The 15,449-nt window shown below is 33.7% G+C and overlaps 1 protein-coding gene across 1 annotated transcript in view; it reads right to left on the reverse strand.

Annotated features, from left to right (window-relative positions):
- The window catches only part of DIAPH3 (diaphanous related formin 3), a 497,180-nt gene that overhangs the window by 251,975 nt on the left and 229,756 nt on the right, over positions 1-15,449 (reverse strand). The window contains exons 19-20 of the mRNA XM_082700281.1: positions 11,996-12,090; positions 7,834-7,935 (exon numbers count right to left, since the gene is read on the reverse strand). Of these exons, the coding sequence (XP_082556407.1) occupies positions 7,834-7,935; positions 11,996-12,090 (197 nt within the window). The remainder of the gene's footprint in view (positions 1-7,833; positions 7,936-11,995; positions 12,091-15,449) is intronic.

Consider the following 15,449-nt stretch of genomic DNA (forward strand, 5'->3'; position numbering starts at 1 on the left):
CCACTCTGTTAATAATGGGGGTGTTAATAACGGGGGAGGCCATGGATGTGTTAGGGAGAGGGTATATGGGAAATCTCTGGACCTTCCCCCCAATATTGCTGTGAACCAAAAACTGCTTTAAAACAGCAAAATCTTCTTTAAAAAACTCTTCAAATTTTGTTATTTTATTGTTCTTACCATACATTTTCCCTCCTTTCTGTTCATCTCTTATTTTATATATGCATTTAGTTACTATCATATGGTTACCATGTGCAGGAAGATACACTATGTGTTGGAAATATGAAGATAAACATGAGCTACTTCAGCTTATAGAAAATTCTGAACATAATGAAGACCGTCCTGTGTAAAAGAACACTTGTGTTCTAGGGGAATAAGAGACTTTTGGAGATATGCATAGGACATTATAGTAATAAAGAGGAAGGATACTAAATTTTACAGGAAAAGTAGTCCAGAGAAGGGAAAACTAAGGCTTGAGGAGGGGGGGGGCAATAATGCTTCATTAAAGACTGAGTTCTTGGTGTATGGGAAGGAGGGGCTCCTAGAAAGATGAGGAAACATTTTGGGGTGATGGATATGCTCATTATCTTGATTATGGTGATGGTTTCATTATCTATTTCATTATATACTGCAAAATCAAATTCTACAAAGTTAAATGTGTGTATTTTATTATATATCAATTATACTTCCATGATTTTTTTAAGGTCTAATGCTGTTTGAAAGAACTGCAGACATCCAAGTAAGAGCAATGGGAAGCATAGGAAGAACTTCAGGGAGGCAGTGAAGGATAGTCTGTGACATTTCACACACATTTTATATCTTTATAAATGTTTCCTGCAGTCAAACTAAAGACTGAATCACCTGGTCCTATTATAAATTAGGAACCATGCTCTTCTTATATACAAAGGACCACGCCTGTCTGTATACCCAGGATAAATTCCTGTCATTAAATGAGTAACATGGGTCTCTTTATCTCAACTTACTTTTAAAACCAAACTTTGAAAATGCTAGAAAACAACAGACATCATAAATAAAAGCAGAGAGACAAGTGAGAAGCATTAAGAAAAATTGCAAATATTTACAAAGAAGTAACAAAAAGATTACCTAAGATTCTACAAACTAGAAGGAAAAAAGAGTAAAATAAAAGATATTATAGGCAGTTCTAAGAAGAAAAATAATATATAATAACTGCTTCAATATCATCTCATAACCAAAAAATATAAAGTTAAATATATACAAACAAGTGGGAAAAAAAAGATAATATTAAATATCGGTGACTATACTGGGAAAAAAATATCCACACATATTGTTTCTAAGTATACGTTAACACATGTATCTTGGAAAAGTAATTTAGCAAAAACTATCAAGATAAAAAATACCTTTAACCTAGTAATTGAAATTCTAGGACTCTTCCCTCAAAAATAATATTAATAACAAAACTAACTTTTACAAAGAGTTTAACATTTTAAGAGGATTTACACATATTCACTATATTGATTTTTCAATACTCAGGAGAAGACAATGAGGATAGGCACTGTTACTGTCACTGGGATTGGTAGAATGATGATCCCTTAAATATAACCCCTATTCCCTAACACTTTTACATGTCAAAGGGACTTTGCAGATGTGATTAAATTAGGAATCTTTAGAAGGGGAGATTATCCTGGAGTATCCAAATAGGCCCAAAATAATCAGAGGACTCTTATAAAAGGAGAGGAGAGGGTCAGATAAGATGTGATGATAAAAGCCACAGTGATGCTGGACCATGAGCCAAGGAATGTGAGCAGTCTCCAGAAGCTGGAAAAAGGAAACAACTATCCTTCCATAGCCATCAGAAGGAATGCAGCCCTGATGACCCATTTTGAACTTCTGACCCCCAAACAACTTTTGTTGTTTGAAGTCACTAAGTTAGTGGGTAATTTGTTATAGCAGTACCAGGAAGTAATACAGTCTCATTTCATAAATAAGAAAATTGAGGTACAGAAAATAAGTACCCAAGAGCACACAGCTAATAAGGTTGGTCTAGGATTGAAACCCATAGTCCATACTCACAACATCTAAGATGCACTGCCTTCAAATGCAGAATTACTCTTTTAAAAAACCCCGGGAACATACAATTTTTTTTAATGGGTATTGACATAATATTTCTGAATAAAATTTTCAAGTACATACAGGAAGATGTATACAAAATTATTTTAAAACCCTCTAATTAACCAACCTTCTTTAGAGGAATAGTTAAAAGAAGAAGTCACAGTAGAGACCATAAAATACCATTCAAGAATTTAAAACCAGGGACACCTGGGTGGCTTTGTTGGCTCAGGTCACGATTCCAGTATTCCGGAATTGAGTCCCACATCAGGCTCCTTGCTCAGTGGGGAGACTGCTTCTCCCTCCGCCTGCCCTTCTCCCTGCTCGTGCTTTCTCTCTCTGACAAAAAAATAAAATCTTAAAAAAAAATTTTTTTAAGCCAGTTCATCATGAAAATAACTATCTCCAAAATATATTTTTTACAATGACAAAGTTTCAGAACAATATATTTTTCTAAATGTTCACATGAACATGCATGTATTTGGGAATATAAAGAAACAGGATTGGAAGTTCAACGAAATGTTGAAAATAATTTGTATGGAATGCAGTGAGCTAGTGAGATACAAGGAGCTTCCACATTGTATTCACTATTTTTATACGTTATTTGAATGTTTTACAACAAGAATATTAGGGTATATTTTAAACAGGCATTTTTAATGCAGGGAAATATGCGTAAATATCCTACAACAGTTTTTGATTAAAACAACAACAACAACAAAACAAAACAACGGAGGGCTCTCCTGCACAAAGTTTAAAAACCCTGCCCTATAGTGACACCAAATGGTGGTAGCTCAAAATACAGAATACAAACAGGGCATTTGTTCAGTTCAACCTTCCTATAAATGCTTTAATCCCTTTGAAGAACAGACAGCTTAAGAGAATTAAGTAATGTGGAGACAAATACTCAAAAACCTAGAATTTTTAATCAAAGAAAGTCTAATGCATCAAGTTTCAAATGCAAATTTTTAGGCATCTTTCCAAACTTCAGCTCATCTTCTGATCCCACTGAATATTCACATATCTGATTTCTCTCACAGTTAAACCATGATACTGTGAGAACAGTGATTTTTACCTAATGGTTTACTGATGAAAGAAACTGAAAATATAAAAAAATAGTTATACAACTAAAATCTGGTTCTACTCAAGGGGAGTAAACCTTCAGTAAGTAGGCAATATTTTGGGAGGATAAATGAGGAGGTATTAGAGCTGAAGAGGGAAGGAAGAAATCCAAGAAAAGAGGTAGGCAAGTATATTTTCACTTCTTCACTTATTGATGGAAAGTTAAGTTGAATAAAGGAAGAGGAGAGGGCATACCAAATATAAAAAGATATCTCAACAACAAAGAGAGTCCAGAACCGTCCAGGGGAAAGAATATTTCAAATTAAGATTTATGAAGGGATATTATTTTTCATATGTCAACATCTCCCAGAAAACATAGGACCGATACGTATAGTCTACTTAGCTACAAAAACAACTTAATAGTATCATTAGACTATTAGGTCCTGAATTCACAGCACTGGATGATCAATTCCAAAAGGTACCAGACCACCACCAGCATCACCATCACAACTAGACTACAGAGCACAGATGCGACCAGCCCCAGAGCAGCTTACAACTGTCCTACTCTAAATGGCCAATGTCCAAGTCATAAAGATTGAAAAGAGAATTAGTTCAGAAAGGTACCTCAAGACTCTGAATGATTAAAAGTAACAGATGAGTGACTAAACTCTTTACAACATGGAAGTACCTGTATCTGGTATTCATGCATTAAAAACTTTTTTTTGGATAGTGACAGTATCTCCATTAAAAAATTTTCCTTCCAGTTTCAAGGGAAAAATAAAGTGCATATGAAATACTATGTTATAGAAAACCAGGAGAGAATACAGACATATCAAAGTCAATCAGAGAAAGACAATTATATGATCTCACTCATATGTGGAATTTAAGAAAGAAAACAACGTACCATAGGGGAGTCCTAAAACAACACGAAATCAGAGAAGGAGACAAACCACAACAGACTCTTAATCATAAGAAACAAACTGAGGGTTGTGGAGGGGAGGTGGGGTTGGGAGATGGGATAACGGGGTGATGGGCATTAAAGAGGGCATGTGATGTGATGAGCTCTGGGTATTACATAAGACTAATGAATTACTGACCTCTACCTCTGAAACCAATAATACATTAATGTTAAATAATTGAATTTAAATTTTAAAAATATATAAAATATATTTTTAAAAGAAAGCTTCAGAAACATAAAATTTCATGACTATTTGCATAGAATTTCTCAATAGCCTATTTGTATACCACACTCTATAAAAGGACACAGAGTCCTAAAAAGTTATATCTAAGTAATACATGACAAAAGTTAAAGCATATTTCTAACTTACATGTTATATCTTATATATTCGAATTGGTCTTCAATTGACATTGGTTACTAGCATTTTGGATGTTTACTTTTGCACATTGCCTTTCTATCAAAGAGAAAATAAACAAATGCCAATGTCCTGGTGGAGCTGCTTTTTATTGTTTTACATAATTCTTTAGTGGAATTAAGATCAATTATATAACACAAACAACTATAGTGATTTTGTTCTATCAAATTTTGATGCTGGTTGAAATGGAACACACCTTTCTGAGAAATCTGTATGTAATTCACATTAATCAAATCAGTAAATTTATATTAGTTGATGAAAGAAAAATTTAAACTGGCAAATAATATAATTGTAGAGTTATAACTAACTTTTTTTAAGTTAGAGTTGGAGAGCGAGAGAGCAAGAGGAAGGGGGGAGGGAAAAGAGAATCTTAAGCAGGCTCCAGGCCCAATATGGAACCTAACATGGGGCATGATCTCATTTCCCTGAGATCCTAACCAAGAGGTGGGACAACAAACTGGCTGAGCTATCCTTAACCGATTTTTGTTAAAATAAAAACAATATAGAAATCACTATCAGGTTACAGAACCTGAATACGACACAGAGCTAAAAGTAAGTCTCTCTTGGGTGAAAATGAAAAGGCAAGTGTGGGCCTTTTGGGGGGCGGGGGTGCAAAGGCTATCCTAACCCTTGCCTATTCCTTATCTGTGAAACATTGATGGTTTTTAGGTAAAAATAATTAGTACTTTAAATCTAAGTTTAGTCAATGAGTAAATATTCTTCTACAAGATCAAAGTCATGTAGGAATCTGCAGTTATCCCAAAGTAATAGCCCATCTTTGATAAAAACATAATTAAATTTATTACTTTAAAAGTGAAACAATATAATCGGAATCAAAGAAATATACATGATCATTATAACCAGTTCCATAAAACCACCAAATCATGTTACTTATATTACCCTGATAAATTGAAAAAATACCACTCTTTAAAGAAACTTAATATTGAGCTTTTAATTCAGAAAGTACCAAAAACTTCAGGCATTCCACAGTGTTCTATAATTTTTGGCCATCATTTTTTTTGGTAATTCTCAAGTACTGTTTAGAACTTTAAACACGTTTCCCCCCTCTCCTTTTTTTGGTGAGGGGGAGAGGTGTCTGAGAAGTAGAGGGAGATTGGCAGTGATGACAAGTCGCAATGGAAGAAGGTAAAGTTGAAGAACATTACTATTTGACAAAATAAATAAGTAAATAAATACAAATATACACACACACATACACACACACACTATATTTCCCTTCTCAAATTTCTTTTTCCTTTCTTCATGAAAGCAATTATGTCTTAAAATTTTAGTACCACACAAACTAGAACTTACAAAAATGTCTTCAAGAATATTCACTATCAACATATAATAAAGCACTGTTCATATTATTTATAGCCAATGTTTTTCAATAGAATTACTCTTTCTACATTAAATTTCATTTGCAATCAGGTACAACCCAGCATAGAATGTGTAGATTCAAGGTCAACTTTGAGCCGAGATGTCTCAAAATGGAAGTGGTCCACCTCTGTCTAAAAATCAAAACTATAACCTCTAGCACTATGATGTAGTGCTAGAATGTAGTGCTAGTATGATCTGCTTGTAAATCATGGCTCTTTGAAGTGAACTCCAGATTTTCAAAGAAGGGCATAATCTGGCTATTTTAAATACACCTAAAATAACTGCAAGTTTGAGCTCATTCTTCTGTGAAAATCATTAAAACATGGCAAGAATTTTACATTTTCTCTGTGATGATGCTCAGTGTAAAATGTTACTTGCTAAATATGCATTTTCACATAAGCTTGTGTGTGTTTCAGATTTAATGTGAATGGGAAATACTTTAAAACTGTAATTTTACATTTTGTAATCTTCATTCAAGAGTCAAAAGAGATGGGCAAAAAAGTCTGTGGTTAAAAACTTAATGCAAATTCTCCCTTACTCACTTATTCCCAATGGAAGACAGGGATCAAATAGGGATCAAAAGAAAGACAATGTGATCAGGTAAAAGAATATAAAGCAAAGAAGGAAATACAGAAGAAAGAGAAAAAGAGAAGACAAAATGGTACTCTGGAGAACTGGGTAAGAAAAAAGAAAAACACTTTTGTAAATAAGTTATCAAAATATTAAGACAATGAATAGGGGAAAACCCTTTATTTTCCCCTTTCTGTGTTCTAATCAGAGTTTTGTGAACTCAGAAAGGGGACAGATGCTGTGGAGAGGGGTGAGGAGAATGGGTTTATGAAGGAACAGGAAGTAGTTCAGGAGCAAATGCCTATAACATGTAAAATATGGTATGCAGACAATCCTTTAGTTAGTCAAACCAAATTTTCAAAATTATATCAAATACAATTCTATCATATCCCTGGAGGTTGGTAATAGAACTGAAGATAAAAGGGAAATAAAGAATCTCACATATAAAAAAGAAATGGGAGCACCTGGGTGGCTCAGTTGGTTAAGCATCTGCCTTTGGCTCAGGTTATGATCCTAGGGATGGAGCCCTGTGTCAGGCTCCGTGCTCAGTGGAGAGTCTCTTTCTCCTCCTCTCTCTGCCCCCCCCCCCTGCTTGTTTCTCTCTCTCTCTCTCTTATTCTCTCTCAAATAAGTAAAATCTTTAAAAAAAAAAAAATTAAAAAGAAATGAAACACTAACGTATTGTCATGATGACTAAACGTAACCAACCTCAAAATGATAATGGAAGGATAAAAGAATAGAAAAAAGCTTGATAAAATCTTAATTTTAAGTTGCAACTCAGCTAATATATAACATTGGCAAGTATTTTTACCTCTTCGGACCCCAACTTCTATAAAATAGGAGGCTGGAACGAGATGATTATCAAGGGGTCTCAAAATTTTTTTCTTAAAAAGGTATTCATTTTTCATCTTCATTGCCAAGAAGGAGACTGTATTTCTAATTCGAGTCCAAAATAGGAGATGAACGGAGGTGAGTGATAGAACAAGAAACTGAAGCTATTCTTGCAATACGTTGGGATACATAGCTTCAGAATAAAATATAAATATACCCTTCTGTCATAGGAGTGCAGTTTTCACCTTACATTCTGACATAAAAGAGAGAAAACACACACACACACACACACACAAAATCATGCTCATGCTTCATAAAAACTCCTTGGACTTCCCTTAAGGCTACAGTTTCAATATATATATTTGAAATCAAGATAATTTTTCATAAATATCCTGAGGTTAAAAAAAGGCAAGATGGACACTGAAGGTTTATGAAACAATCCCGAAGGGAAAGACCTGACCTTTCCTTTCTCGTGTAGCACAGTACAAAAACCCCCACCCAGATGAGCAAACGCTGAGAGATGGACGGTACTTACCACAACAGCAAACTGCTCGGGTTCACATAAGTTGTTATAGTCATTCTTGAACTGAGACAATGAACTTAACTGTTCTTGATCAGGGAGATGTTTTATTAGGTTCTAAAAATTAAAACCACAAGAAAATATCTTCACCAAATGTGCTTTTTGAATTCTAGAAAGACTTACTAATCAACTATGGGAAAGAAACCACTGAAAAAGTCAACCTTTCCTTTTGTTTCTAGGTAACCTCAGCCTTGTACTCAGCCTTACACTACATTCTCTGCATCCTGAAAGCAGTCAATTTTCCTCTTCTCTCTCCAGAGTTATATATTCAAATCAAGTGCTACTGAATGTTTATTTGATTAACCATAAAACGGAGAAAGAAAAACTCAACCTACACCAAAGGAACAGATTTCTCACCTGGGTAAATGTGATCAATTACATTTCAGCTTTAGGGAATTAAATGTCAGAAATTTCAGGCAAAGCCAAACATTTTAACGCTTCATTCAAGGGGATAAAAGAAATTATCATACTGCTACTAAAAGGCAAGAAAAAGAAATGAAATTCAGGAAATTTTAATGAAACTGCTTGAAGATTTAATGAACATGATTACAGTTTTAATAATAAAAATTAAAGTATCTCTAAAACAAACTTTTCTGATGGGAAGGGAAACTTGGGAAGGCACCGAAGACACAAAATGATACACTTTGCAGATAAAAAGCCTATAGGGAGCTCCTTTAGGAACTTAAGTACCCATGGTCTTTTGCCTATATCATCAGCTGTCCAGAAACCACAGGCTCCTTTGTCTTTTATCCATGGCCTTTCCCGAGCCACACATTTAGACAAGAGAAACACTCCCAATGGAGAAAGGCCAAATAAACACACAAATTATCTTCCCTGTTAGAATTTTAATGATTACACAATCCTGGAGACAAAGTCTATATAGATCCTCTGTATCAAAATAAAATTGACTATAACAGTGTTATAAGCAAGTTAGTGCCCTGATATTAAAATTAAGAAAAAGAGTGGTTGGTGCTCACATCTCCAGATTATAACATCAGTATACTCTGTACAAACCCAAGTCAAGTATAAGTTATAATTAAGCCTACATCATGCTATATATATATTTATGGGGAAAAACTTCCCCCCAAATGGTGTCATTAGTTAAAAATAATGTTAGAGGACATTCTATATCAAAGGAGTTAGATCAAAGAACAAGTTGTGGACTCACTGTGTACCTTTGGAAAAAAACTTGGTTGACTGGCCAAAAACAAACAAAAAAAGTGACAATTTAAGATCATCCCTAAAAAAGTATTACTACTAAAACTACCAACTGAATAAAAGCAATAGAGGATTTTTCCATACAAATAGAAATTTCTCTTATGAAAATTGCCTGAGGCCCAATGGTTGTTTCCATCAACCATTCTAGCTGACAGCTAGATTATTTGAGCTATTTACTAACCAGGCCTCTGAATTTCTTCATGATCCTTTTAGATAACCATCAAATCTCCTTAGATATCTGTAGTTCACATATAATTAACCTTTTATCATGAATTTATTAATTTTTCACTTCATTAGCTTTGCTTTGTAATGAAATTCTTGTGATTTGTAAGAATAGAGGCCCAAACTTCCTTGGTCTCTCCCTTTATCAAATTTACCATCCTTTCACAAATCTTAAGGTCCTACCAAACTAAACTTTTTGCAGTTGCTCTCACCCCCCAGCTTTTCCCTCACAGCACAGGGAATTATTAGGGCCAGAATAACTGACGCCTGCTACATTATTCACATGGTCCTACTGCCTTTTCTACATCCATACTGTTATCCAACCTTGCAGGACCCTCACCTCTACACATGCACACATGTAAGAGCCCTTGCCTCCACACATGGCACAGCACTCCCCTAACGCAGCCTATAAATCTTAAAATCAATTAATCCTGATCCAGTCATGTTTATGCAAATGTCATTTCCCTTGCCAAACTATAAATTCCACATGCCTTGCACATAGTAGGTAAAATAAAATATTTGCTAAATGAATTAATTACTATATGACAAATGAAGGCAAATGGGTAAAGAATGAGGTAGAGAACTGGCATCAAAAACAGCATACTGTACCCCTGGGGATAAAAATATATGTTTATAAAAAATTAAAAATTAAAAAAAAAACAGCATACTAAACAACAACAACAACAAACAGCATATTACTGACATCTGGTTATATAGGAATAAGTAACAAGAAATGATGGAAGAATGATTCTGAACAGAACTTACCAAAATGGTGATTATTACCGAGTAATGTTTTCTCTATGCCCTTTTCAAAATCGGCAGTTCTTCGCTTTACAATTAGGAACACATTTTTTAAATCAGACTTCAAAGAGCATGAAATTCTTATTTTTAGTATAAAAATATTCAAACTAAGTCTTTAGATCTTAAATTCCCAAAACTCGTTTTATATTCGTAGGTGTGGTAAGCAAGATGACCTAAACCACATCCTCCAAGATGTCCACACCTAATCCCAAGAAATTGTGGAAATATGAGGTTACATGGCAAAGGGAAATCAATGTTGTTATCAGCGGACTTTAAAATAGGACAATTTTTCTGTATTATCTGAACTGCCAAATGTAACCACAAAGGTTCTTACCAGTGAAAGAGGGAAACAGAATAATGGAGCCAGAGGGAGATGTGATTACGAAAGAAAGGAGAGAGAAAGGCAACATTGCTTCAGAGTTGAAGAAACGTGTCCCAAGCTGAGGAATGTAAGCAGCCACGAGCCAGGAAAAGAAGCTTTTTCTAAATCCTGTAGAAAAGAATGTAAGCCTGCCAACACCTTGGTAAGTAAGACACACATCAGATTTCTCTTCAATAGAAATGTAGGCTGATACATTTGTGTTATTTTCAGCTACTGAAGTTATGATAAATTGTTATAGCAGCAATAGAAAACTAATATATCAAGAAATTTTACAGACCTGGATGATCGTTGGACATGAACTTAAAAAAATCCAAATTTTTCCCTCATCCCTACCCAAGAGCCACCTGAACATCCAACGCATTCATATAATCAAGTTAAAAGCGACTCTGTAAATATTCAACAAACACATTAGGAAAAACACAAACATGTATTAAGTAGAAAAATTTCCTTTAAGGAACTTGCAGTCTATTCCGAACAACAAGGTCCATTTATAGTCAAAAGTAAATTAGACAAAAATCTAGTAAAAAGAAAAGTGCCAGAGGATGAAACCTTCAAGAGTTACTGAATCGTTTGTTTGGGAGTCTCAGCGACTCACAGGGCAAACTCCTACTGGGATTATGTCACAGCCATATTGGGAAGACAAGGTAGGAGGGGCAAGTCAAAGGCTGCTAAAGATACCATCTACTGATGTAAATGTCTGAAATAATTGTAAAGATGTGTTGACACTAACAAATAATCTCTAGTTTCATTTTATTGCTAAAAAAAACGTCCTTTTCCCAAGTACATCCATTATAAGAATGAAAGATAGTAAACAGATTATTCTCTCTCTATATATTTTGTGGTTTGATTCACCACTTTTACATTTTATCAAGATATGCATTATTGATGCCTTATGTGGAACTCAGCAAGTAACTCTGGCCCCTCACTAGCGTTCCTTAAATACTACTGTGGGTAAACACCATTTTGAAAAAATCATAGCCTCCTGAATGGATTCAGAATGCTATGCCCACAATTTCTAGCACTCATAGGAACACCAACGACTCAAGGGAGGGTTATTCATAAAGCTAACTTCAAATAAAGAGAACACTCCCTCTATCTTCTATACCAAATCATAATATGACTTCATAAGACCAAAGTCTAAGAAAAACATTCTAAAAGGATAATACAAATAAACATTAATTAACATACTACTAAACTGAACTGTAACCAAAACAAAAACATATATGTAAAATTAAACAAGTTTCCTTTCAGAAAGAGTCATTTAAAATAATTGAAATGTAATCATTTTGATAGCATTATATTTGGTTTGCAGTTAAGAGAAGATACAGAGTTTTATCTCCTGGCAAAGCAGAAGTTATGCTAAAACTAATTATGCAGCAATGATTTTCCAGTTGAATGATTTGGTTTAAGAATTTTGCTTCACTTACAAATTTCTATTTAATGAGAAGCTTGCAATGAAATATTGGAATTTAAGCTCTCTGCCAGTTTGTTTACCTGAATCATAGACTCTGCCAACTGTGTTTCATCCACTTCCAATATCATCATTTTGATTTCCTCATATGGCACCCGAAAAGAGCTCAGGAAGATTGCTAAAAGGAGGAGAGAGAGGCTCATGATGAGTAAGGGAAGGAAAGAATTTGAGACGTAGTTCCATATAAAAAATCAAAAATAATTCATAAAATGAGAGACTTGAAACATTAAATGTAATTACTAGGGGGAAACTTTCATTAGCACATTTTCTACTCTAGCTTTAGAACTACTATTTAAGCAACAGTCCTTTATTATTATGCTGGTTACAAGGTTGATTTTTAATGCTTAGTTATTAGCCTATCAAGGAATGGTGCCAATTTTCATGTGATTTAAAAAAAAAAATCCTGAAATATATTTGGTATGCCATAAAAATATCACATTGTAATAAAAAGAACTATGAAACTCCAAGATGCACATGTAATATTTTGTCTAAACATGTATGTTATTAACTTATATAATATCTTCCAGCCCTACTAGATAGTTCACAAAAAAATATTTTACGAAAACTGCTAAGTAGTGCATTAACACTATTGTAAGTTATAAGAGCACTTCCCTATTTCAAACTATTATACACAATATCCCAGAAAAATAGCCTCTGCATGCAACTAAAGCTTGAATATCCAATATTGGAAAACAAATTTTCCTGGAAAACTATCCAAATGGATTAGATTGGGTAATATATCCAATATAGATTAGATAAAATTACTAAGAATTTCAACTTTACATTAGTAGTAGTGGGCTACCCCTAGCCCACTAATTTATTTTATATGCTGAACTTATGTCATTTTGTCTGTAGGTATTTTCATAGACAACGTTTTTGGCAAGGCTGAGAAAACATGGTCTACTTCCTTCGAGAAGGCAGTATTCCATATACCCAAGGTACCATGGATCATCTACAGATAAGCAACAAGGGTACCGTACCATCTGTGTTCTCATCACCAGCTTTGTTGACACATTTCTGAACTCAACTAGTCATAAATATGGGAAAACAGTGCTAGAAACTATGGATGGGTATAACCCATAATATCCAAACAAAATGGGCTAATAAAATTGTATAAATGTTATTGCAACAGAGATTAATGGAATTAAAACAGGATAACCCTGTAGTAGACACTAAAAAAAAAGCACAAAAATATGCTAACTATATGATCTCAAAGATCATCAGTAATTGATGGGTAGAGAAAAATCTAAATCTATACATCATGTACAAAACAAGTTGTTTATGACTGTAGAATTAGATGCAAATATTAATAAAAGTGAATATTAAAAGAAATTTAACATGCCAATTTAGCTTCTTTATGAGAGAGAACATCTTAAGCATAAAAGTTGATGAAAAATATGTGAAAAGATTGGTATCTGACACCATAAAAGGGAAACCCATTGAAGCATCAAAACAATTAAAAAGCAAGGAAGTTGAGGGGAAAAACCCGCCTCAAGACTGAAAGCATTTGTTTTTTCTTCATTTAGGATACCCTGAGATCTAAAAAAGTAAAATGAGCAAAATATATGTAACCTTTATTAAAAGAGTAAGAAAAAGACAAAAGAAAAATAATAATTTGTTCAACCTTAACATAAGCAAACTGAAAAGGTAAACTGTTAAAATATACCTGAATTGCAAATTTAGTAAGGTTAAGCAGAATCTTTGAAATTATTAATTACCTTTGAGAAGCAATAAATTTCACTCAAGAAACCTAGTCTATGGATACAACACAGAAATATAGAAAAGATTGTAAGATTAAATACAAAGATCAAAGAATAAAATTACTCTGAAGCATAACATAGTTATTGAGAGAAAAAAAAATACATACTTTTATATACTTAAGCCATTATGGCAATGTGGAGAAAAATGCCCTTGAAATATCTATCTCCTCCATCCTGAAAAGGATATTTTTTAAACTTAATCAGGAAATACCTATCTAGACTATGCTAATAATGTGATTTATGGTGGGGGGGGGGGGTTGGATCGCAGTATTAACCTGACCTCTCAAGGGTCTGAAAACTAAGGTCAGTCGTGCAGGGGTTCACCCAAAAACAAGACCTAGTAAAAATGCCGGATGCCAAGGCTTAAGTGAGCCTCCTGGTTGGCAATAATTAGAGGGTATTATTATTCATCATTGCTGGGAGAACCTAGAACTGTCCATGGCTAAAAACTTGACCCTCAGAACTCTCCTGGACTCTGCCCCATGTACCTCTTTCATTAAAAGCTGACTTTTAATCTGTATCATTTAAGCTTGAGTCAGATAGCTTTCACTGAGTTCTGTGAGTCCTTCTAACAAATTATCATATTTAAGAGTGGTCTAGGGGACCCCCAAACTTGTGACTGGTGTCCAAAGTAAAGATGGCCTTGGAGATTAAAAAAAAAAAAAAAAATTACAGAAAAAAACCTTATATGACCTCACACACTTTTAAAGAATATATACTATATATACACATGTGTATAAATACATATGTATATATACACATGTATATATAATTTTTATATATTATATATAAAATACATAATATATAGTATACATTTTATAGATATATACAACATGTATATATATACATGTACATATGTATATATATACATTTGTGTGTATATTTATATATACCACATGCATAATGAATACAGTAACATATCAAAATAAGATAAAAGGCTAATAGAAGAGTTTACTTTGTGAATGGACAAAATTCATTATTTGTCTTTCTTCTATATTTCCAATGCACCCACTGCTTTCAGGTATTGATTATTATATAGTTAAAATAACATATGCATCATGTTATTGTTATAAATAACATGTCTCTATTTATAAAGACTGAACTATGTCATTTTTATAACTTATGAATAAGATTTTAGGAACATTTGCTCTAAGGTAAAAAAAAAAAAAAAAATGACAGAAGAGTTGAAAATGGCCTAATGTATAACACAAAATTCAGAAGACAAGCCTAGACCTTTAAAAAACAAATTAAAAGTTACTGAGAATATGAGATACTCATTTAAAGCCTCCAAAAGACCCATTAAAGTGAGTATTTTTACTAACATGCATCTTATCCTTCAAAATGTGATTACATAGATCCCAGTGGGAAACTGAGTTCAGTGAAGAAGTATAAAGTGTGCAGATTTGGAACCAGTCACACATGTTTTCTTCAAGAGAACTTATAAATATTTAAACCTTTACATTAATGCATAGATTCCAGGGTTCCTCCCTTTATAGCTCTAATACTCCAAAAATCTGGTAAAGCATATGAACCTTGTAAAACTCCTAAGGCATCTCTTGAGCCTGGAGTGGCTACAATTTAACCTTTTATGCTGAGCCCAGGGTCTTTGCCAAACCCTTTATGAACTCAAATACAGGGAGAACCTAACACACATTTGAATAAATAGGTAAATAAAGGAGTAGATTTTTAGATCGTTTCTTCAAAATTCTATCAAATA

Source organism: Mustela nivalis (genome assembly GCF_964662115.1).
Source record: "Mustela nivalis genome assembly, chromosome: 15".
In the NCBI taxonomy this organism is placed as follows: domain Eukaryota; kingdom Metazoa; phylum Chordata; class Mammalia; order Carnivora; family Mustelidae; genus Mustela; species Mustela nivalis.